This window comes from Coregonus lavaretus, assembly GCF_964263955.1.
Source record: "Coregonus lavaretus genome assembly, contig: HAP1_SCAFFOLD_739, whole genome shotgun sequence".
Taxonomy (NCBI): domain Eukaryota; kingdom Metazoa; phylum Chordata; class Actinopteri; order Salmoniformes; family Salmonidae; genus Coregonus; species Coregonus lavaretus.
The window spans coordinates 217943-244385 of NW_028163239.1; the positions used below are offsets into that span (position 1 = coordinate 217943).

The following is a 26443-nucleotide window of genomic DNA, read 5'->3' on the forward strand; positions in this document are numbered from 1 at the left end:
CCTAGTTTGTTAGAAATGTGTTTTAGATTGTCAGGGTCTGGTCTACCTGTCACTCTACCTGTCACTGCTCCTAATAGAAATTCGGTCTGCATTTCAAAAGTAAACAGCCCTCTGTCACATATCCAATGAGAGCTCGGATGCTACCTACTGCAGCAGACTCCAGTCCACATGCAGAGTCTTCGGCCCCTGGCAGGTAAATTGAGAAGGGTGCTCATGTAACAGTTGTTAAAATACTTTGAATTTCATCAGGTTAATATTAATATAGCGTGTTGATTTGTTATTATGCATGCCTGAATCCTAGGGAATAGGGGAGAGCGTACTTACGTTTTGCCCTGTGCTCAAATAATGTTGATGTACTAGGAGAGGTAGGCACGCTTTTTCTGTCGTCTTCAGAAAAAGTTAGATTCCTTTAAGCACAAAGTCATGAATAATGTTGTATATTTAGAGTTGACTCATAAGTGGATGCTATTGTAATTTTTAGGATGATATTAACATTGTGAATTCAACATGTGGTTACTAGCTAGCTAAGGTATTGTATGTGTGAACGATGGCTAGCTCCTCCTTTGTATTGTGCATCTGTTGTAGAGAGAGGCAACGATTGGCTGAACATATTTGTGCTCTACAAATGTTTTGTCTTTTCTTTTGGATGCAGGAGAGAGAACTCTGATACATTAAAAAACAACTTCATTTCCTAAGTCCACGTCTTTGGTCTCAATCAATCACACACAACGCAGAGCTACAGCAGCACAGCACCGGTTACGCTGGTGCCTTCTGGACCCGGTTTATCATTGAGGTCCTCCTGTAGCCTTGTGACAAAAAGTGGAACAGCAGTCTATTTTCTTTCCTGTAAAGAACATTTCTGGAAACGATGTATTGAGCGTGCTGTTTATGGTTAACTAACATAGAAGTGTGTTCACCAACAGAAATGTGAACATAACATTAGTGGTTTAGTGACATGGCATCTTATAATGGTGATGATGAACCCAAATTCAGTGCTGGGAGGGGGAGGTTTTTCTCATACCCTGATCAAACCCCTCTAAAGCGTGTAGGTGCAGTAGGTTCCCCAATGTTTTCTCCACTAAAAATACTGATGAAAGCCCTGCATCTAGTGTTAATCAAAATGCCCCTGTAGATGGTTTAGCTGAGCTGGTCACTCAGCTAGTCCGGGAAACAGGGAGCTCCATTAGGGAGGAAATGCTGAGTGGCAGGTCTCATGAGCCACCAGTAAGTGCAGGGAAGATAAGTGATCACTCAGAGTCAGCAGGATATGTAGACGTCAGTAAAATGAAGTTCATCATGCAATCAGACATGAAGGAAGCTCCTACATATAGAAGACAAACGCTCCATTCACGAATGGGAGGAGTTGATGAGACAACTGTTGATCCTAAAGAGAAACCAGAGATCATATTTGACATTCTGAAACAGAGTTTCAGCGAATTGGCCTACTCATGCATGCCTTTAGCTGATTTTTTACAATACTAAGCCTGTACCCTGAGAGGCTGTTATGGAGTATTGGGTTCGATTGAACAAGGCCGTAGATGTCACTGACAAGGGCCTTAAGAGACAAGGTAAGAAGATTGACAGCTCCAACTCAGATGTTGTCATGATGTTTGTAACATACTGCCCTGACCCCAAACTGGCATCAGTATTCTGGTTACACTCATTCCTTGTTATAATAGACACATACAGTGCCTTCGGAAAGTTTTCAGACCCCTTGACTTTTTCCACATTTTGTTACGTTACAGCCTTATTCTAAAATGTATTAAATCGTTTTCCCTCCTCATCAATCTACACCACATCCCATAACGACAAAGCAAAAACAGGTTTTTAGAAATGTTTGCAAATGTTAATGGCAAATACCACATTTACATAAGTATTCAGACCCTTTACTCAGTACTTTGTTGAAGCACCTTTTCAGTACTTTGTTGAAGCACCTTTGGCAGGGATTACATCCTCAAGTCTTTTTGGGTATGACGCTACAAGCTTGGCACACCTGTATTTGGGGAGTTTCTCCCATTCTTCTCTGCAGATCCTCTGAAGCTCTGTCAGGTTGGATGGGGAGCGTCGCTTCACAGCAATTTTCAGGTCTCTCCAGAGATGTTCGGGTTCAAGTCTGTGCTCTGGCTGGGCCACTCAAGGACATTCAGAGAGACTTGTCCCGAAGCCACTCCTGCATTGTCTTAGCTGTGTGCTTAGGGTCATTGTGCTTTTGGAAGGCAAACCTTCGCCCCAGTCTAAGATCTGGAGCAGGTTTTCATCAAGGATCTCGCTGTACTTTGCTCTGTTCATCTTTTCCCCGATCCTGACTAGTCTCCCAGTCCCTGCCGCTGAAAAACATCCCCACTGCATGATGCTGCCACCACCATGCTTCACCGTAGGGATGGTGCCAGGTTTTCTCCAGACGTGACACTTGGCATTCAGGCCAAAGAGTTCAATCTTGGAGATGACCAGATAATCTTGTGACTCATGGTCTGAGAGTTCTTTAGGTGCCTTTCGTGCTGTCGTGTGCCTTTTACTGAGGAGTGGCTTCCTTCTGGCCACTCTATCATAAAGGCCTGATTGGTGGAGTGCTGCAGAGATGGTTGTCCTTCTGGAAGTTTCTCCCATCTCCACAGGGGAACTCTGGAGCTCTGTCAGAGTGACCATCAAGTTCCTGGTCACCTCCCTGACCAAGGCCCTTCTCCCCCGAGTTCTCAGTTTGGCCGGGCGGACAGCTCTACGATCTGTGCCTTGACACAATCCTGTCTCGGAGCTCTACGGACAATTCCTTCGACCTCATGGCTTGGTTGTTGCTCTGACATGCACTGTCAACTGTGGGACCTTATATAGACAGGTGTGTGCCTTTCCAAATCATGTCCAATCAATTGAATTTACCACAGGGGGACTCCAATGAAGTTGTAGAAACAGCTCAAGGATGATAAATGGAAACAGGATACACCTGAGCTCAATTTAGAGTCTCATAATAAAATGTATCTGTTTTTGGACCTAGGGCTCAGGTCTTCAGGGATGAGAGGGAGCGAGAGAGAGAATTAGAGGGCGCATACTTAAATTCACACAGGACACCGGATAAGACAGGAGAATAACACCAGATATAACAGACGGACCCTAGCCCGCCGGCACATAGACTATTGCAGCAGAGATACTGGAGGCTGAGACGGGGGAGGGGGGGGTCGGGAGACACTGTGGCCCCGTCCGACCATACCCCGGACAGGGCCAACCAGGCAGGATATAACCCCACCCACTTTGCCAAAGCATAGCCCCCACACAACCAGAGGGATATCAACAGACCACCAATCTACTACCCTGAGACAAGGCTGAGTATAGCCCACAAAGATCTCCTCCACTGCACAAGCCTGAGGGAGTGACAAACCAGACAGGAAGATCACGTCAGTGACTCAACCCACTCAAGTGATGCACCCCTCCTAGGGATAGCATGGAAAGCACCAGTAAGCCAGTGACTGAGACCCCTACATTCTCTTCCTCAGTATCTGATGGCGCCGGAGAAGATGGCTGCCGTTTTACAGCCCTCTAACCAATTATACTATTATGTGTGTTTTTCCACGTTATTTGTAATTTATTTTGTACATAATGTTTCTGCCATCGTCTCTTATAACCAAAAAGAGCTTCTGGATATCAGGACAGAGATTACTCACCTCATATTGGACAAATATTTTTTCTTCAACGAGGTGGCCGCGAAGGATATCCTACAGACACCCGACAAGGCCCAAATCCCTGTCATTCGCATGAGGAAGAGACGGAGATATCGTGGACGTAGGTCGGGGTGCCTTGTATGGATCCGACGGCGAGCGAGTAAACTGCCGCTCCCATCAATCCTATTAGCCAATCTTCAATCATTGGAGAATAAATTGGATGACCTAAGATTACGGTTATCCTACCAACGGGACATTAAAAACTGTAATATCTTATGTTTCACCGAGTCGTGGCTGAACGACGACATGTATAACATACAGCTAGCTACATCGGCAGGATAGAACGACTGACTCCGGTAAGACAAGGGGTGGCGGTCTGTGTATATTTGTAAACAACAGCTGGTGCACAAAATCAAATACTAAGGAAGTCTCAAGGTTTTGCTCGCCTGAGGTAGAATATCTTATGATAAGCTGTAGACCACACTATTTACCAAGAGAGTTTTCATCTATATTTTTCATAGCTGTCTATTTACCACCACAAACCAATGCTGGCATTAAGATTGCACTCAATGAGCAGTATGAGGCCATAAGTCAACAGGAAAACGCTCATCCAGAGGCAGCGCTCCTAGTGGCCGGGGACTTTAATGCAGGGAAACTTACATCCGTTCTACCTAATTTCTACCAGCATGTTAAATGTGCAACCAGAGGAAAAAAAACTCTAGACCACCTTTACTCCACACACAGAGACGCATACAAAGCTCTCCCTCGCCCTCCATTTGGCAAATCTGACCATAACTCTATCCTCCTGATTTCTGCTTATAAGCAAAAACTAAAGCAGGAAGCACCAGTGACTCGGTTAATAAAAAAGTGGTCAGATGACACAGATGCTAAGCTACAGGACTGTTTTGCTAGCACAGACTGGAACATGTTCCAGGATTCTTCAGATAGCATTGAGGAGTACACCACATCAGTCACTGGCTTCATCAATAAGTGCATCGATGATGTCGTCCCCACAGTGACCGTACGTACATACCCCAACCAGAAGCCATGGATTGAGTCTCCCGAGTGGCGCAGTGGTCTAAGGCACTGCATCGCAGTGCTAGCTGTGCCACTAGAGATCCTGGTTCGAATCCAGGCTCTGTCGTAGCCGGCCGCGACCGGGAGACCCATGGGGCGGTGCACAATTTGGCCCAGCGTCGTCCAGGGTAGGGGAGGGAATGGCCGGCAGGGATGTAGCTCAGTTGGTAGAGCATGGCGTTTGCAACGCCAGGGTTGTGGGATTGATTCCCACGGGGGGCCAGTATGAAAAATAAAATAAAAACTGTAAGTCTAACTGGATAAGAGCGTCTGCTAAATGACTAAAATGTAAAATGATTACAGGAAACATCCGCACTGAGCTAAAGGGTAGAGCTGCCGCTTTCAAGGAGCGGGACTCTAAACCGGACGCTTATAAGAAATCCCGCTATGCCCTCCGGCGAACCATCAAACAGGCAAATAGTCAATACAGGACTAAGATTGAATAGTACTACACCGGCTCTGACGCTCGTCGGATGTGACAGGGCTTGAAAATTATTACAGACTACAAAGGGAAGCACAGCCGCGAGCTGCCCAGTGACACAAGACTTCCAGACGAGCTAAACCACTTCTATGCTCGCTTCGAGGCAAGCAACACTGAAGCATGCATGAGAGCACCAGCTGTTCTGGATGACTATGTGATCACGCTCTCCGTAGCCGATGTGAGTAAGACTTTTAAGCAGGTCAACATTCACAAGGCCGCAGGGCCAGACAGATTACCAGGACGTGTACTCCGAGCATGTGCTGACCAACTGGCAAGTATCTTCACTGACATTTTCAACATGTCCCTGACTGAGTCTGTAATACCAACATGTTTCAAGCAGACCACCATAGTCCCCGTGCCCAAGGACTCTAAGATAACCTGCCTATATGACTACCGACCAGTAGCACTGACGTCTGTAGCCATGAAGAGCTTTGAAAGGCTGGTCATGGTTCAAGTCAACACCATTATCCCAGAAACCCTAGACCCACTCCAATTTGCATACCGCCCCAACAGATCCACAGATGATGCAATCTCTATTGCACTCCACACTGCCCTTTCCCACCTGGACAAGAGGAACACCTACGTGAGAATGCTATTCATTGACTACGGCTCATCATTCAACACCATAGTGCCCTCAATGCTCATCACCAAGCTAAGGATCCTGGGACTAAACACCTCCCTCTGCAACTGGATCCTGGACTTCCTGACGGGCCGCCCCCAGGTGGTTAGGGTAGGTAACAACACATCTGCCACACTGATTCTCAACATGGGGGCCCCTCAGGGGTGCATGCTCAGTCCCCTCCTGTACTCCCTGTTCACCCATGACTGCATGGCCAGGCACGACACCAACACCATGATTAAGTTTGCCGACGACACAACAGTGGTAGGCCAGATCACCGACAACGATGAGACAGCCTATAGGGAGGAGGTCAGAGACCTGGCCGTGTGGTGCCAGGATAACAACCTCTCCCTCAATGTGACCAAGACAAAGGAGATGATTGTGGACTACAGGAAATAAAAGAGGACTGAGCACGCCCCCATTCTCATCGACGGGGCTGTAGTGGAACAGGTTGAGCGCTTCAAGTTCCTTGGTGTCCACATCACCAACAAACTATCATGGTCCAAACACACCAAGACAGTCGTGAAGAGGGCACGACAAAGCCTATTCCCCCTCAGGAGACTGAAAAGATTTGGCATGGGTCCTCAGATCCTAAAAAAATTATACAGCTGCACCATCGAGAGCATCCTGACTGGTTGCATCACCGCCTGGTATGGCAACTGCTTGGCCGCAAGGCACTACAGAGGGTAGTGCGTACGGCCCAGTACATCACTGGGGCCAAGCTCCCTGCCATCCAGGACCTCTATACCAAGCGGTGTCAGAGGAAGGCCCTCAAAATTGTCAAAGACTCCAGCCACCCTAGTCATAGACTGTTCTCTCTGCTACCGCACGGCAAGCGGTACCAGAGTGCCAAGTCTAGGTCCAAAAGGCTTCTCAACAGCTTCTACCCCCAAGCCATAAGACTCCTGAACAGCTAATCATGGCTACCCGGACTATTTGCACTGCCCCTCCACCCCATCTTTTTACGCTGCTGCTACTCTGTTAATTATTTATGCATAGTCACTTTAACTCTACCCACATGTACATATTACTTCAACTACTTCAACTAGCCGGTGCCCCCGCACATTGACTCTGCACCGGTACCCCCCTGTATATATAGCCTCCCTACTGTTATTTTATTTTACTTCTGCTCTTTTTTTCTCAACACTTTTTTGTTGTTGTTTTATTTTACTTTTTTATAAAAAATAAATGCATTGTTGGTTAAGGGCTGTAAGTAAGCATTTCACTGTAATGTCTCACCTGTTGTATTCGACGCATGTGGCCAATAACATTTGATTTGATTTGATTTGCTTCTAAAGACACCTTCTACAACTCTAATTTTCCAGCTTCTGCCCTAAACTATTTTCCACCTTCTCCTCCCTCCTTAATCCTCCACCCCTCCCCCTCCCTTTTCCCCCTCTGCGGACGACTTTGTCAACCACTTTGATAAAAAGGTTGACGACATCCGCTACTCATTCACTCAGCCTATTGAGTACACTGGTCTCACTCCCATAGAACCACGCTATGCCGAACTCTTTCTCCCCACTCTCCAGATGACATCCTGCGACTAGTGAGGTCTCGCCGCCCGACAACCTGCCCGCTCGACCCCATCCCCTCCTCCCTTCTCCAGACCATCTCTGGAGACCTTCTCCCATTCCTCACTTCCACTCTGACTTCAAAAAGGCCCGAGTTACTCCCCTCCTCAAGAAACCAGCACTCAACTCATCTGACATCAAAAACTACAGACCTGTATCCCTTCTGTCTTTTCTTTCCAAAAACACTTGAGCGTTCTGTCTCTGATCAACTCTCTCATTATCTCTCTCAGAACAATCTTCTCAACCCTAACCAGTCAGGCTTCAAGACGGGTGACGTAACTGAGATTGCTCTTCTCTGTGTCACGGAGGCTCTCCGTACTGCCAAAGCTGACTCTCTCTCCTCTGTTCTCATCCTCCTAGATCTATCTGCTGCCTTTGACACCGTGAACCGTCAGATCCTCCTCTCCATCCTCTCAGGGCTTGGCGTCTCAGGCTATGCATATTCTTGGATTGCATCCTACCTGGCAGGCCGCTCCTATCAGGTGACGTGGAGAGGATCTGTGTCTGCACCATGTACTCACTGTACTGGTGTCCCACAGCGCTCAGTTCTAGGCCCTCTCCTCTTCTCTCTATACACCAAGTCACTTGGCTCCATCATATCCTCACATGGTCTCTCCTATCATTGCTATGTGGATGACACTCAACTACTTTTCTTCTTCCCCCCTTCAAACACCCAGGTGGCGACACGCATCTCTGCGTGCCTGGTAGATATCTCAACTTGGAGCTCAAGCTCAACCTCAAGCTCTTCCTCCCGGGGAAGGCCTGCCCGCTCAAACACCTCTCCATCACGGTTAACAACTCGACAGTGTCACCCTCCCAGAGTGTAAAGAACCTTGGCGTGACCCTGGACAACACCTTGTCGTTCTCTGCAAACATCAAAGCAGTGATCTGCTCCTGCAGGTTCATGCTCTACAACATCCATAGAGTACGACCCTACCTCACACAAGAAGAGGTGCAGGTCCTAATCCAGGCACTTGTCCTCTCCCGTCTGGACTACTGCAACTCGCTGTTGGCTGGGCTCCCCACTTGTGCCATCAAACCCCTGCACCTTATCCAGAATGCAGCAGCCCACCTGGTTTTCAAACTTCTCAAGTTCTCTCATGTCACCCCGCTCCTCCGCACACTCCACAGGCTTCCAGTCGAAGCTCGCATCCACTACAAGACCATGGTGCTAACGTACGGAACAGCAAGAGGAACTGACTCTCCCTACCTTCAGGCTATGCTCAAACCCTACACCCCAACCCGAGCACTCCATTCTGCCACCTCAGGTCTCTTGGCCCTGAAGACACTGGCCCTCTCTTGGCCCTGAAGACAAGTCTATATTGTTTGGAATCTGAGAAGGATTGGGATGAGGGAGTTCCTCTAGTTTTGTTTGCTGTCCGTGAGACGGTACAGGAATCCCTAGGTTTCAGCCCAGCTGAACTGGTGTTTGGACACACAGTGAGAGGACCTATGAAAGTCCTTAAGGATCCGTTTCTATCACAAGTTGTGTGCGAAAGAAAATGTGTTGGACTACGTTAGTTGCTTTCGTGAGCGCCTACATGGTGCCTGTGCTCTGGCAAAGGAAGCGCTGTCTTCCTCACAGAGACATATGAAACAGCACTATGACAACCAGGCTGTTTCTCGTTCGCTGCAGCCGGGTGACCATGTTCTTGTATTGTTGCCGGTACCAGGAGCGTCATTGTCAGCATGTTTCTCTGGTCCTTATGCAATTGAACAAGAAGCTCTAGCTTTGTTGTTAGCTCTGCAGTACTTCAAAGTCTATGTTGGTTCCAGTGCACTGCCAGTGATAGTGTATACTGACCATAACCCCTTAGTTTTTCTCCACCGTATGTACAACCAGAACCAACGCCTTATGCGTTGGGCACTTGTGCAAAATTATAATTCGGAGATCTGCCATAAAAAGGGTTCGGATAATGTGATGGCAGATGCTTTGTCTCATGTTTAGAGATATAGGATTTATTTTCTATCCCGTGAGGATGCCTTTGCTCTTTGAATTCGTTTTGTGTTGTGATAGTACTTGAGTTGCAAACCATTGTAGGTTTGCTCTTTTAAGGGTGGGAGTGTTACGGATACAGGTATGTGTATTTGTTTTTCCTTTCCTTCAGCCCTAATCACAGGTGTCCCTTGTTTTCCTGATTGGTGGTCATTGGTGTGTCCCACCTTTCCGATATCTGTTCGTCTGCTGATTGCTGAGGTGGACCAATCAGTGGACACTCCTCCATATTGCACCACCTGTTTTTGTTTTTTCATTACCCTATCACATCACACATCCCCTGGTTTTAAAAAGCCAGTCAGTTGTGTTTTCTGACCAAGACTATTTTTTTATTTGTGAGTATGTATACTGTGGTGTCTTGTTTTTGTGTACTCACTCGTTTGCTGTTTAGTCCATATTGTACCTATGTTTGTTTGTTCCTGGGAAAAGGGGGTTTAGCAAGTCGCCCTTGGGCCTACACTACCCGTACGAAAACCTTGTCTAAACACACTAGTTAGACCTGAGCGGACCACCCACTGTATTTTAGCAGTAAGCTTAGCGGTTCTTGAGGCAGGCAAGATCAGTTTAGGGGTTTTTGACTTTATTGTTTCATTCCTTGGGTCCTGCTCAGCCCCTTTTCCCCAAACTGTTTACCGTGTGTTTTATAATAAACATTTGGTGTTTGACGGTAGCATATGGTTGTCAGTGTATTTTGTTCTCACTGTTCCTTGTCAATATTCTAATTCGCATGAGTTATGTTACGGGTCTCTTTTCCATCCACCCTAGACTTTTAAAGCCACAGGGTTCTTAACAGTTGGTTTCACTCTGTTCCTTTACGTTATCTTGGTTGGATTCACTCTGTTCCTATACATGTATGATATTTCTCCATACTTTCTTCTTCCTTGGCGTGAGTGTCATTTACCGTTGATGTTCAAATGAAACTTAGCTGAGGTCCTCTTGTGTGTTCCAGTCTGCTGACGCCCAAAGCAACTCTGTCACCACTGCTGCACCTTCACCTGCAAGAAAGAATACTTCATACTCCGCTCACGGTTAGAGCGTTGAGCCAGTAACCGAGCAGACAATGTGAAAATCTGCTGATGTACCATTGAGCAAGGCGCTTAACCCTAATTTGCTCCAGGTGCATCACACTACTACCCACTGGGCAAAGACGTCAATTTAATGTCTTTTCCACATTGGTTCTACGTCATTTCATTGAAAATATGTGGAAACAACGTTGATTCAACCAGTGTGTGCCATAGTGTGTATGGTTGACCCAGTTAAACAAAACATTCCACTGCACCTATCCTGTGTATGTGACAATTGAATTTTTTGTCACGCAAACAGGGATGGACTTTTCTAAATCCTTCATTAGCTTGAGTGTGACAGCTAACATTGTTAATTGCATGCCCTTCATCCAATTTAACTTGTGTGCTCCAGGCCACCAGACGCCAGAGCTCCAAAGACACTGCTGCTGCTGATTCCTTGCCTCTAGCAGAGAGCTACCTGGCTGACTACAGTGGAGCTGACGTCACCACGCGACGCTCCCAAACCTCAACTGAGCAGAGAAGATCCAAGACCGACAAACCCACTATCCCACTTTGCCTTTGCTGCCGCAAGGAGGGATCCCCAGCTCAGCTCATCAAACAGGCATCGCTCAATCGGTGCTTGATTAGGGCCCATTCGCCACCCAGCCAAACATTTTTATCGCATAAATTATTTGTTTATAGTTTTATTTGTTTATAGTTTATAGAAATGTGTGTCTATTTCCTAGAAACGGGCAGGTTAGTGAGGGGCTATTGTGAGGTTCAAAACGTTTAATTGTGTTTAATATCCTCTAGCCTATGACTTGGGGTGTGATGTGGGGTTTAGACAGTTTCATCATGTTTAATATCCTCTATCATATGACTTGCTCATAATCAGTTATCATGTGAAATTATTAATTGTGGAATGTTGCACCCCATTATGATATTGACATCTAATGTTTGCAGTGAAAATATGAGCATTTCTTGAGTGTGACCACTTTGCACCCCTCAGCTTCTCAGTTCCTAAGAGATATTATGTTAAATGTCAAACTCCATCAACTGGGCCAGCAGCCAGTATGTAACCTGACACCATTGGATGTGAACTAATGGACAGTGGACCAGCAGCAGTTGTTGTAGAAATGTGTCCTTATACTTCTTAAAAAATCAAAGTACTTCCAGAGTTTTTGTAGAATTAAGATTGACTTTATTACACAAGCAATAGAGCCGAGCTGGTCTGCAGAGCAACTGCCTTCCCAACACTCAGCCCTCAGTTTCTATACAGTTCTATTCCTGCTCATTTTACTTTTTAGCTTAATCCCTCCCTGTTTAGTTCCTCCACCATTGTTTCCAAGTCTTCACCTTTTGACCGCCCCGCCCACTTTCTTAGTTTATAATAGTGGTGAAATCTGACTTCTCCTCCTTCTATGTATTCAATCTCCTCCTTCTAGGTATTCAGTCTCCTCCTATGTATTCAGTCTCCTCCTTCTAGGTATTCAGTCTCCTCCTTCTATGTATTCAGTCTCCTCCTTCTAGGTATTCAGTTTGGAAACAATAGTGACGGGACTAAGCCCTGTCATTTAAAAAATAACAGAGCCATCTCCTGACTCTGCACTGTTTATTCTAAAACATATAAATCAATACTTAAACATGGTTTAGACATGACAGGTCCATTTTCTGAGCATAATAAATTCTCAACCATATACAGTTCTCATGCATAGTGTATATTTCCCACAGTAAGAATGAGCAGGCCCTTTCCTAGGTCCATCTTCTGCCTCTGTTTCAGGCCTCCTCATACTCTGTGCCACACTCTATATCACTTAGTCTTACTGCTTGTCTTTGTGATTAACTATGTTTTAACTTCATAGTCTAAATATATTTACTATGTTTAATATAAAGTCTACTGAAAAATCCCCAAACCAGTCAGTATGTAACCTGACACCACTGGAGGTGAACTGATGGACAGTGGACCAGCAGCAGTCAGTATGTAACCTTACACCACTGGAGGTCTTGATGGTAGAAAAAGACAGAAAACAAGTAGGCGGCCAGTTCGAATCAGAAAAGTATAGTGAACTATTTATATACAGTTGAAGTCGGAAGTTTACATACACTTAGGTTGGAGTCATCAAAACTCGTTTTTCAACCACTCCACACATTTCTTGTTAACAAGTCGGTTAGGACATCTACTTTGTGCATGACACAAGTAATTTTCTCAACAATTGTTTACAGACAGATTATTTCACTTATAATTCACTGTATCACAATTCCAGTGGGTCAGAAGTTTACATACACTAAGTTGACTGTGCCTTTAAACAGCTTGGACAATTCCAGAAAATGATGTCATGGCGTTAGAAGCTTCTGATATGCTAATTGACATCATTTGAGTCAATTGGAGGTGTACCTGTGTATGTATTTCAAGGCCTACCTTCAAACTTAGTGCCTCTTTGTTGACATTATAGGAAAATCAAAAGTAATCAGCCAAGACCTCAGGTTCATCCTTGGGAGCAATTTCCAAACGCCTGAAGGTACCACGTTCATCTGTACAAACAATAGTAAGCAAGTATAAACACCATGGGACTACGCAGCCGTCATACTGCTCAGGAAGGAAACGCGTTCTGTCTCCTAGAGATGAACGTACCTTGGTGCGAAAAGTGCAAATCAATTAGAGAACAACAGCAAAGGACCTTGTGAAGATGCTGGAGGAAACAGGTACACAAGTATCTATATCCTCAGTAAACGAGACCTATATCGACATAACCTGAAAGGCCGCTCAGCAAGGAAGAAGCCACTGCTCCAAACTGCCATAAAAAAGCCTGACTACGGTTTGCAACTGCACATAGGGAAAAATATCGTACTTTTTGGAGAAATGTCCTCTGGTCTGATGAAAGAAAAATATAACTGTTTGGCCATAATGACTATCGTTATGTTTGGAGGAAAAAGCATTTGACCCAAGTTAAACAATTTAAAGGCAATGCTACCAAATACTTATTGAGTGTATGTAAATGTCTGACCCACTGGGAATGTGATGAAATAAATAAAAGCAGAAATAAATTATTTATTTATTTATTATTAAACTATTATTCTGACATTTCACATTCTTAATATAAAGTGGTGATCCTAAATGACCTAAGACAGGGAATTTTTACTAGGTTTAAATGTCAGGAATTGTGAAAAACTGAGTTTAAATATATTTGGCTAAGGTGTATCTAAACTTCAGACTTCAACTGTATAACATAACACAACATGTAACTACAAAACTGTAATTGTGAGTGTCTTAAAGAATCCTGGAGTTGGTATATTAAACTACCTGGCATTGGGTTAGGCATCCTCCCATAAAACATGATAGCCTTGGATTATTTCTGCCAATGATTGCTCTGTTTACTCCTGTCACGATCGTTCATAGACGGGACGGACCAAGGCGCAGCGTGATATGCATACATGTTTATTAATATGAATAAACAACTGACAAAACAACAAATGAAAGGAAACGTGAAGTCCTAAGGTAGACAAACAACACACCTCACACGGAACAAGATCCCACAACCCACTAGTGCCAATAGGCTGCCTAAGTATGGTCCCCAATCAGAGACAACGAGCGACAGCTGCCTCTGATTGGGAACCACACCGGCCAACATAGAAATACACAACATAGAACATACACACCCTGACTCAACATATACGAGTCCCCTGAGTCAGGGCGTGACAGCTCCTTTATCAACGATGACCTTGGAGGACACCAGAAAAGATCTGCAGCAGGCTGGACATCTCACTCATATTTAGCAGGGCCTGTATCCTCTGAGATGAGTCTTCAGTAAAGGTTGAGAACGAGTCTGTTTCTCTCACATGGATAGGCAAACCATTCCATACAAATTGAGCTCTATAGGAGAAAGCCCTGCCTCCAACTGTTTGCTTAGAAACTCTAGGGACAATAAAGAGGCCTACATCGTAGTGTACGTGTAGGTATGTACGGCAGGACCAAATCGGAGAGATAGGTAGGAGCAAGTCCATGTAATGCTTTGTAGGTTAGCAGTAAAACCTTGACATTAGCCCTAGCCTTAACAGGAAGCCAGAGGCTAGCACTGGAGTAATGTGATCAAACATTTTTGGTTTAAGATTCTAGCCGCCGTATTTAGCACTAACTGAAGTTCATTTAGTGCTTAATCCGGGTAGCCGGAGAGTAGAGCATTGCAGTAGTCTATAGTGATGGGTCATGCGCACAAGCATCGGCTCTGAGAGCCGGCTCTTTGTAGTGAATCAGAAGAGCCGGCTCGCATCGAGTGAGAGCCGGCTCCCAGTTTTTTGCCCATTCGCTGCTTAGGTTTCACTTTCACAGAGGTCTGTTATGATTGGCCAGCATGGCGACCAGCATGCGGCATTCACGTGAGAATTAAGGATGTGTAAACAGAGAGGGGGCGGGGCAGACACACCACTTGACTCCACTGCAAGTGAAGAGAGAGACAGAGCGGACTGAGGAGCGTGTGTGCGTCTTGCATTGTCGTGTCGTTTAACTATGAGTGACACTAGAAAGCGAAGCAGCATCTGGCTGCAGTTTAAAGATATTGGGAACAAGAAAGCAGAGTGCCTTCACTGCAAAACGAAGGTCACTATAAGAGCAGGTTCCACCACAAACCTGCATAGACATACAAGAACTGTCCATCCTACAGTGCAGTTAGAGGAGAGAGGGCAAGCCAGCTCACCATCTACTGATCCTGGTGTGTCTCATACCAGAACAACAGCTGCTGTAACGTCTACTGCCATCCCCATGCGTGCAAGTATAACCTCTCCTACTGCAACTCAAAGCAAAATAAGTCAGTTTTTACCTAAACTGATGACCCCAGCCAAACAGCACAGTATTGATGATGAGTTGGCTAAAATGGTAGCTTCTGATTTTCAACCCTTTTCCATTGTGGAGGACAAAGGAATGAAAAACTTTGTCAAAGCCCTAAATCCCACATACACTCTACCCAGTAGAAAAACACTTTCCCAAACAATGATCCCAAAACTATATGACACAGAACGTGCATTATGGCAAGAAAGGGTGACAAAAGCTCCATCAGTTTGCCTGACAACTGACTGCTGGACCTCCAGAACAACCTGCTCTTTCATGTCTGTCACTTGCCACTTTATTGAAGATTACAAGATGACATCTTGCCTTCTGGACTGCTTCGAGTTCACCGACAGACACACTGCAGAAAACTTGGCAGTGGAGCTACTAAGAGTGGCAAAAGAGTGGCAAGTAGAGGACAAAGTGGTGTGCTGTGTGAGTGATAATGCTGCAAACATCACCAAAGCCATAAAAGTTTTGAAGTGGACCCATCACCCATGTCTGGCGCATACACTAAACCTGGTGGTTAGAGATGCTCTGAAGGTGATCAAAACAACCGTGGATAAGGTGAAGGCTGTTGTGGAGTTTTTCCACAAAAGCACAGTAGCAGCACAGAAGCTAAAGTCCACACAGCGCCAAATGGGGATTCCTGAACTGAGGCCCAAACAAGAGTGTGCCACCAGGTGGAACTCAACATTTGATATGTTGAAACGAATGCTTGAAATAAAAGATGCCATCATCTCCACCCTGGCCCTCATCAACGCATCTATTGAGCCATTAAGCCAAGAGGAATGGGAGCTGGTGAAAGAGGTCTGCGCCGTCCTGCAACCATTCCAGGAGGTGACTGTGGAGATAAGTGCAGACAGGTACCTAGAACCATTGAAGCATTGTTTTCTCTACTACTATTCAGTCACTATTATACATTGCAAACACAACACATACAGTATAATGCATCACGTATAATATGCCACATACTTTTAAAAAACTAAATTCTAAAAGTTGCTGTTTTCTCTCCTTCAGCTATGTCACAGCCTCGAAAATGCTCCTGCTTTGCAAAGGTCTGCAGCTGGTGACAGCCGAGAACCAATGGACAGTAACTGTGCAGAAAGTGAAGGAATTAGTTGCAGCTCTTTGTTCAGCCATGGACCGCAAATTTCTGCGGATGGAGTACAACACTGTCCTTTCAGAAACTACCTTATTGGATCCAAGGTTTAAAAAACTTGCCTTCAGTGATCGTAGAGCTGTTGATGAAGCTCTTCAGAGGATTAGTGCAGCAGCAGCAGCAAAATGCACCCCCAGCAGCCAGCCAGCTCCACCATTACAGGGCCAAGTGGAGGAGGAGCAGCAAACCTCTGCTGTTTGGAGGCTTTTTGATGACAGAGCTACAGGAGATGCTTCAAGGAGAAATCCGACAGCTGATGCTATAATGGAGGTGAGGAGCTACCTTGAGGAGCCCCTCATCCAGAGAGCAGAAGACCCACTGAGCTGGTGGCAGGCCAAGGCCTCAGTCTTTCCACTCCTGGTGAAGGTGATGGAGGGGAGACTATGTATTGTTGCCACATCAGTTCCTTCTGAGAGAATCTTCTCCAAAACAGGGCAGATACTCACGGAGAGGCGAAATCGTATCAGGCCTATCAGCCCATCCAAGCTGAGGCATCTGATCTTCCTGAATGCCAACCTGCCCTGAGGACTAATGCTGTTTGCTGGAGTTTGGTTCTGGTTTTGATTCTGTTCTGTGGATTTGTTTGAAGTTTATTGTTAATTTGTGCAATAAAAAAGTTTAATTGAAATAAACAAATGTAAGAGTGGTTTTGTCACAGAATAAATGCACAGAATTAGGCATTATAAGGTCTCTCATAAAAACACTGAAAGCAAAAGGGTTTTCAACACATAAACCATGATTTTTTTTCAAAGTTAAGGTAAAATATAGGCTACAAAAGATCCTAAATAAAGAGCCGTTCGGGAGTCGAAAGAGCCGGCTCTTCTTTGGGAGCCGAGTCAAAAGAGCCGGCTCTCAGAAAAGAGCCGAACTTCCCATCATTAGTAGTCTAATATAGAAGTGACAAAAGCATGGATTAGCTGTTCTGCATAATTGTTTGACAAAAGGTTTCAGATTTTTTGCAATGTTATGAAGATGGAAAAAAGTTGCCCTTGAAATATTATTGATATGTTCGTCAAAAGACATATCAGTATCCAGATTTGTGCGAGTCTGCTGTAGCGCTCATCACTTTCCCTAACTGGGAGGGGCCAAAGACAATTACTGCTGTAGAGCTCATCACTCCCCCTAACTGGGAGGGGCCAAAGACAATTACTGCTGTAGAGCTCATCACTCCCCCTAACTGGGAGGGGCCAGAGATAATTACTGCTGTAGAGCTCAAAACATTACCCTGTAATGGTCTGAAAACAGGTCCCATTTATGCCCTTCCCCGTGTAATCTTTTCTCTTGTGCACACTGGCACTGCTGGAGAGAAAATAGGGCACAGCTCGATCAAAGATCAGCAACTAACAGGTAACAACCTCTTACAAAATACATACTTCAGTACAGACTGTGCATTTCAAAGACCGGTACTCCTGATTTCTGAGCTTTAGTAATAAATAGATGGTGTTTTAGATCATGGAAGTACGTTATTGAGGACTAAATCACATGTGCTCTAGCTAGGTCTTCATGTGAGGCATGGACTGTAAAACAGTTAGGAGAGCTAGCAGTGTAGCTCAAGCAAGATACTGTTTTGCTGAGAGATCATCCTGTAATATAAATGAAATCAAATGTTATTTGTCACATGCGCCGAATACAACAGGTGTAGACCTTACAGTGAAATGCTTACTTACAAGCCCTTAACCAACAATACCGTTTTAAGAAAAATAAGTGTTACGTTTCAGAGGACGCATGGCTCTCGACCTTCGCCTCTTCCGAGTCCGTACGGGAGTTGCAGCGATGGGATAAGAGTGTAACTACCAATTGAGGAGAAAAAGGGTTAACACAATATATAAATTAGGTAAAACTGATTTAAGTTTGCCTGCATTAAAGGCCACTAGGAGCGCCTCTTCTGGAGGAGCATTTTCTTGTTTGCTAATGGCCTTATAAAGCTTGTTGAGTGCGGTCTTAGTGCCAGCGTCGGTTTGTGGTGATAAATAGACGGCTACGAAAAATATAGATGAAAACTCTCTTGGTAAATAGTGTTGTCTACAGCTTATCATGAGGTACTCTACCTCAGGCCAGCAATACCTCAAGACTACGTTAATATTAGACATCGCGCACCAGCTGTTATTGGCAAATAGACACACACCCCCACCCCTCGTCTTACCGGACGTAGCTGTTCTGTCCTGCCGATGCACAGAAAACCCAGCCAACTGTATATTATCCATGTCATCGTTCAGCCATGACTCGGTGAAACGTAAGATATTACAGTTTTTAATGTCCCGTTGGTGGGATAGTCTCGATCGGAGCTCATCCAGTTTATTTTCCAGTGATTGCACGTTGGCCAATAGAACGGATGGTAGAGGCGGGTTACACATTTGCCAGCGAATTCTCCCAAGGCACCCTGATCTGCGCCCCCTGTATCTCCTTATTTTCTTCATGCGAATGACGGGGATTTGGGCCTTGTCCGGGAGCAACATTATGTCCACGTCAGACTCATTAAAGGAAAAGTCTTTGTCCAGTTCAAGGTGAGTAATCGCTGTTCTGATATCCAGAAGCTCTTTTTGGTCATAAGAGATGGTAGCATCAACATTATGTACAAAATAAATTACAAACAATGCGAAAAAACATAAAAACTAGCACAATTGTTTAGGAGCCCATAAAACGGTAGCCATCCCCTCTGGCGCCATTCTTCCTCATTACAGTCTGAACTAGAATGGTCGGGGGCATTAAAGGGGATTTAGAACGCCAGATAACTGTAACTCTAAATCGCCATATTGGCATTGTTGCATCACTGGCAGGAGAGAACATTTTGGAACTCTCAAAACTGGCTGAATTTACCGAGAGTAGTTCCAAGTCTGAGAATGAGTTTATGGCAGAGGATGAAATAACTTAAGTTAAGGAGTCAATACATCTACTGAAGCCGTTCATGTTTGAGCAGATCGTTGCCCCAGATCAGAGTTTGTTCTCATAGCAGTAACAACACAGATATGCCGCCTGAAACACCTCAACTAGAGGGTCGGCGTAGCTGTGACACAAACTGGTGTGAGTGCGGATGCTGCCAGATAATGGCCAGGGAGTTTGAGTTTAGTTATAAAAAAAAAAAATTGGTAGGAGTGTGTGTGTTGTAGAGAGATGGTGGCGATACAGTACAAAACCCCAGTGGATGGTGGCTGTTTACATTCAGTCAGAGGTTCCTGTCAATCTGTCTGGATGGCAAAGTATTGGACGTGTCACTAATCCTTATGAATGACTTCCTGGCAGAAGAGGTTACTCGGCCAGTCAGCAGCAGGTATGCCAGTTAAATAATTGCTGAAATGTTGCTTGATCATAAATTGTTTAAAGCTAACATCAGTAGTGGGTGAGTGCTCAATATATATAATCAGTAACCCATGATGATAATTATCGTAAACGCTGTTTGGCGCAATGCTAACACATTCACCTTTTGATTAGACTACCGGAGTTCGAATCGTAGAAAGCATCATGATTCATGAAACTTCATTCTAACCAATAATGGGGCGTGCTCAATATGATTTAGTTTTGGTATCAGACTAACTTTTCTTATGATTTTGTTTGCAGAGCATACAGGTTGGTAGCTTATCGCCAGTTCACCCTACTATGGGCACAAGGGAGAATTGGACGAGGTGAACGGCGTGTCATCCCTGCATGTGTCGTCTCTCCCATAAGGCGTGCATACCCAGAAGGAAGTGGCATTTACAAAGGCTTTGAGTTTGAATAAAACCAGTTCATTTAGTAAATCTAGCCTGATGTAATTCTTTCAAGAAATAGGCCTAATGTCTGCGTAAATATAGTATTAGTTAGCTTGTCCACTATAACAACAGGTTAAAATGTAAGCAGAGAAACTTGCTTTGAAGAAAAACTACTTTCAACACGCACCATCCCCCTGTCTCTGCTTGTGATTGCAAGTCTTTGCCTCATGCACTAGATCAATATAACAGTGGCTTACCTTAAAGGGGCCATTGTAAAGGGGCCATTGTAAAGGGGCCATTGTAAACTTAAATGCCTCATGAGCATAGTTCAACTTTCGTACCCGATCAGAACCCAAAATGTAAGCTTGTTTTACGCCAACATTTGTAAACAAAGAAAATGTAAACAAACACAATATAGCCTCAAAGCTTGGTTAAACATGGTTGGTCAGTCCTTGAATCCAAAGCTCTGTCTATGAATGTGAGAGTGGTTGCATTTCTCCAGCCCCATCCCTCAGCTTTTTACCGAAAGACGAGGAAGGAGGACACTTTGTAATTGTTTCTACTGCTGATTGCCACTTTAAAAGTTAAGATGCAGATTAAATACACACCAAAATATGTTACAGACACTATAAAAATGTCACTCAGACAGCACAGCAAACCATCAGTCAGTCAATCAAATGTATTTTACAAAGCCTTTTTTACATCAAAATAATAACCAGTGATTATAGAGGGTGCAACAGTTCAACACCGCAGGAGCAAATGTCAGTTGGCTTTTCATAGCTGAGTATTCATAGGTTGAGACAGCAGGTGCAGGAGAGAGGGAGAGAGAGTAGAAAACAGGTCTGGGACAAGGTAGCAAATCCGTTGAAACGGGTAAAGAAATCAGTGGAAAAACAATTCCACTCCGATTCCCTATATAGAAGGGTGTATCTTTGAATTCGCTGTTGAATGGCCTACTCCTTGTAAGGGATCGGGGTTTGGCTGGGTCTAGACAGAGTCTGACACTTCCCCGATCTACAGAGAGGGGGAGTCATCAGACTCCATCTGGTTCACCTGAGTTCTGAGCACACCTGTCAGTAATTAGTTTAGGATATAAGGTGTGCTCAGAAGCTCAGTCGGTGCGAGGTATTGTTCCATTGTGACTTGCTAAGCGTTTTGTTCCGAGAGAGAGAGAGAGAGAGAGAGAGAGAGAGAGAGAGAGAGAGAGAGAGAGAGAGAGAGAGAGAGAGAGAGAGAGAGAGAGAGAGAGAGAGAGAGAGAGAGAGAGAGAGAGAGAGAGAGAGAGAGAGAGAGAGAGAGAGAGAGAGAGAGAGAGAGAGAGAGAGAGAGAGAGAGAGAGAGAGAGAGAGAGAGAGAGAGAGAGAGAGAGAGAGAGAGAGAGAGAGAGAGAGTTTGTTGTTTTTGATTACCCGTGTATCCGACCTGTGCCTTGTTGTTTGACTCCCCAAATTGCTTAATCCTCTGCTTGTTTATCCCAGTGATTACCGTACTCTGACCCTGTGCCTGTGCCCTCGACTACGACTACGCCCGCTCCCTTGGTACCTCTGCCCGTCTCTGCCTGGCCCGGTTTTGACCACAGCCCGCCCGACTACGATTAAGCTATTCCCTTGTCTGTACTCTAATAAAGCATCGCAATTCTGCGATTGGATCTTACCACTCTGTACGAGTATTCATTACACTCCTTCTCCATTTTCGGAACACCAGCCCGCTCCCCCAAAGTGACCGCCACTCTCTCCCTTTGGGCACTCAGGAGAGTCCGCTGGGATGGTCCTAGAGCCAGATAGAAGATACACAAATCATTTTAGATCATTTTTCTCTGTATGTCTACATCTGACATAATCTAGTAGACTTACCATTGGCACAGCGGTCAACGATGCCGTGTAGAAGCTCAGACAGGAAGCACAAGTCTTCTCCTCCTTGATGGGTTTCACCACTAACACCCTGGCAGCCTTGGAGAACTCTTGCTTTAAACAGAGCTCTCCCTCCTTTGTTGTAGCCTGCTGTCTGGCAACAGAATAATTGTGGTCCAAGGCAGCCACTTGGAGTCTTGCGACCATCCCCTGCTGGCCGAACTCGTTTCTCTTGGGCACGTATTTAGTGTACAGGGCATGTACAATCTCGAGTTCACCTGTCTGAACACACTTTGTCACCTACAAAATTAAATATCTAATTAATGTAACTAGAGATTAATAAGTAGGCTACTACAATTATACTGTTACTGATTTTATTAAATCAATTGGTTGTAGTTATTCACATAGGAATGCACAAAAAAAGAAAAACAAGGTTTTGAAAAATGTGCTTATTAATGTACTCATAATGTTGCAGTATATGTACAGAAATATTTGAACTTTTTTTTTTACCTTCTCGAGATTCTTCAACAATCTCGGGTTGAGGACAATTTTCTTCACTGCCTCAAAAGCTGCCGACAATGTGTTGATCCAGAGTCGTGTTCCCTCTTCTTCAGGTGTTCAGGGGGGTGCTCATAGCAGTTCAGTGCATGTCCAGTGACTCACTGGTGGTGTTCATTTGTGATGTGGTGAACCACTTTTCTTTTAGCACCTGGACACTCCCACCAGCAGTGGCAGCACAGTACCTCAAGTGGTGTGTTAATGCCCTCGCCAATGGCAGTACCTGAGACACAGGGATTACATGAGACACCTGAGTCACTGACTTGAATCATCAAAATCATTTAGTTGTGATTTTACTATAAAATATATGACAGTACCTCTGGCTTCCCGATGGCCACCAGCTGTTTCCTCAAACCTTTGGCAATGTGCCACAGGTCATACTCATGCCAGATATCAGCATGTGAGTCCCTCTAGTGCACCCTCACACTTGGATGCCTGTCAGTGGCCAGGGTTTCAACACTGCATCCATGAGCCTGTTAGTAATAATGATTATATTATTATCCTGAAGGTACCCACATCCTCTTCATACATCAACCAAATACACACTTACAACCCTTAGGCTTTCTACAAAATATAGGTTAGGCGATAGCTTATCTCAATGTGTTGCAGGCATCTCTCTAATCCCTCAGTCTCAAACCAGTAGCTGTGCTTCACTTCGGTCACATGCACAGCCTCCTGGGCGAGATTCAGGTGGGAAGCAGAGTCCAGGATGGTGTAAGAGCCAAAGGAGGCACAGTGGCCTGGCAAATCACAGCGTGCGTCTCCAGAAACAATCAGTGGACTGTCACCAATTGTCACCGTGTGCTGGGTCCGCATGTGGTTCACCTCTGGCACAATGTAGAGGCGCTGTGTGTTGTCGAACTGTCGCAGCGACATGGACACCAAGCTGAGGAGGTGACATGTTTCCACAAATGTGGAGTGGGAGCAGCCAGTAAGGAAGACCAACTGATTTCCTGCAAACAATTTTCCCACTCCGGTCTGGGACTCCTACTTCGTCCTGTGGCCCACAACTCACTCTGTCTCCATGGTGACGGCAAAACCACTTATTTTCAGGGATGAACTGATGACACCTGCTCGGCATCCTGGCTCATGGCAGACACTGAACAACTCCTTCAACTTGCTATCAAAGACTATGTATTTTGGATCTTGCACACACTCTTCCATAGTATTTCCAATCTGTTATGATTGTGATTCTGAGCTCTCAGTTTCATACAGCGAGTCCTGGTCGAGTCTGAGTCTTCTCTTGTCTCTACTCCTCCCGTTACGGGGTCTGAGACGCCGAAGGCTCCCACCATTAGCTCTGACAAATTGAAAACCCTAGTCATTGGCGACTCCATTACCCGCAGTATTAGACTTAAAACGAATCACCCAGCGATCATACACTGTTTACCAGGGGGCAGGGCTACCGACGTTAAGGCTAATCTAAAGATGGTGCTGGCTAAAGCTAAAACTGGCGAGTGTAGAGAGTATAGAGATATTGTTATCCACGTCGGCACCAACGATGTTAGGATGAAACAGTCAGAGGTCACCAAGTGCAACATAGCTTCAGCGTGTAAATCAGCTAGAAAGATGTGTCGGCATCGAGTAATTGTCTCTGGCCCCCTCCCAGTTAGGGGGAGTGACGAGCTCTACAGCAGAGTCTCAGCACTCAATCGCTGGTTGAAAACTGTTTTCTGCCCCTCCCAAAAGATAGAATTTGTTGATAATTGGCCCTCTTTCTAGGACTCACCCACAAACAGGACCAAGCCTGACCTGCTGAGGAGTGACGGACTCCATCCTAGCTGGAGGGGTGCTCTCATCTTATCTACCAACATAGATAGGGCTCTAACTCCTCTAGCCCCACAGTGAAATAGGGTGCAGGCCAGGCAGCAGGCTGTTAGCCAACCTGCCAGCTTAGTGGAGTCTGCCAATAGCACAGTCAGTGTAGTCAGCTCAGCCATACCCATTGAGACTGTGTCTGTGCCTCGACCTAGGTTGGGCAAAACTAAACATGGCGGTGTTCGCCTTAGCAATCTTATTAGGATAAAGACCTCCTCCATTCCTGCCATTATTGAAAGAGATCGTGACACCTCACATCTCAAAATAAGGTTACTTAATGTTAGATCCCTCACTTCAAAGGCAGTCATAGTCAATGAACTAATCACTGATCATAATCTTGATGTGATTGGCCTGACTGAAACATGGCTTAAGCCTGATGAATTTGCTGTGTAAATGAGGCCTCACCTCCTGGTTACACTAGTGACCATTTTCCCCGTGCATCCCGCAAAGGCGGAGGTGTTGCTAACATTTACGATAGCAAATTTCAATTTACAAAAAAAAAAATGGCGTTTTCGTCTTTTGAGCTTCTAGTCATGAAATCTATGCAGCCTACTCAATCACTTTTTATAGCTACTGTTTACAGGCCTCCTGGGCCATATACAGCGTTCCTCTCTGAGTTTCCTGAATTCCTATCAGACCTTGTAGTCATAGCAGATCATATTCTAATTTTTGGTGATTTTAATATTCACATGGAGAAGTCCACAGACCCACTCCAAAAGTCTTTCGGAGCCATTATCGACTCAGTGGGTTTTGTCCAACATGTCTCTGGACCTACTCACTGCCACAGTCATACTCTGGACCTAGTTTTGTCCCATGGAATAAATGTTGTAGATCTTAATGTTTTTCCACAAAATCCTGGACTATCGGACCACCATTTTATTACGTTTGCAATCGCAACAAATAATCTGCTCAGACCCCAACCAAGGAGCATCAAAAGTCGTGCTATAAATTCTCAGACAACACAAAAATTCCTTGATGCCCTTCCAGACTCCTTCTGCCTACCCAAGGACGTCAGAGGACAAAAATCAGTTAACCACTTAACTGAGGAACTCAATTTAACCTTGCGCAATACCCTAGATGCAGTTGCACCCCTAAAAACGAAAAACATTTGTCATAAGAAACTAGCTCCCTGGTATACAGAAAATACCCGAGCTTTGAAGCAAGCTTCCAGGAAATTGGAACGGAAATGGCGCCACACCAAACTGGAAGTCTTCCGACTAGCTTGGAAAGACAGTACCGTGCAGTACCGAAGAGCCCTCACTGCTGCTCGATCATCCTACTTTTCCAACTTAATCGAGGAAAATAAGAACAATCCAAAATTTCTTTTTGATACTGTTGCAGAGCTAACTAAAAAGCAGCATTCCCCAAGAGAGGATGGCTTTCACTTCAGCAGTAATAAATTAATGAACTTCTTTGAGGAAAAGATCATGACCATTAGAAAGCAAATTACGGACTCCTCTTTGAATCCAGGGCTTAGCTGTCCTGGATCTGCACAGCTCTGCGAGGGCCTGGGATCAGGAGAGACACTTAAGTGTTTTAATACTATATCTCTTGACACAAAGATGAAAATAATCATGGCCTCTAAACCTTCAAGCTGCATACTGGATCCTATTCCTACTAAACTGCTGAAGGAGCTGCTTCCTGTGCTTGGCCCTCCTATGTTGAACATAATAAACAGCTCTCTATCCACCAGATGTGTACCAAACTCACTAAAAGTGGCAGTGATAAAGCCTCTCTTGAAAAAGCCAAACCTTGACCCGGAAAATATAAAAAACTATCGGCCTATATCGAATCTTCCATTCCTCTCAAAAATTTTAGAAAAAGCTGTTGCGCAGCAACTCACTGCCTTTCTGAAGACAAACAATGTATACGAAATGCTTCAGTCTGGTTTTAGACCCCATCATAGCACTGAGACTGCACTTGTGAAGGTGGTAAATGACCTTTTAATGGCGTCAGACCGAGGCTCTGCATCTGTCCTCGTGCTACTAGACCTTAGTGCTGCCTTTGACACCATCGATCACCACATTCTTTTGGAGAGACTGGAAACCCAAATTGGTCTACACGGACAAGTTCTGGCCTGGTTTAGATCTTACCTGTCGGAAAGATATCAGTTTGTCTCTGTGAATGGTCTGTCCTCCGACAAATCAAC

At 45.0% G+C, this 26443-nt stretch overlaps 1 protein-coding gene across 1 annotated transcript; it reads left to right on the forward strand.

The window, feature by feature from the left end:
- The first annotated feature begins 14859 nt into the window (after positions 1-14859).
- On the forward strand, positions 14860-17007 carry LOC311118362 (E3 SUMO-protein ligase ZBED1-like). The gene is made up of 2 exons (XM_084193169.1): positions 14860-16086; positions 16241-17007. Exons 1-2 carry the CDS (start codon positions 14906-14908, stop codon positions 16905-16907), a joined length of 1848 nt encoding a protein of 615 aa, XP_084049295.1. The 5' UTR covers positions 14860-14905; the 3' UTR covers positions 16908-17007.
- The last annotated feature ends 9436 nt before the right edge of the window (positions 17008-26443 follow it).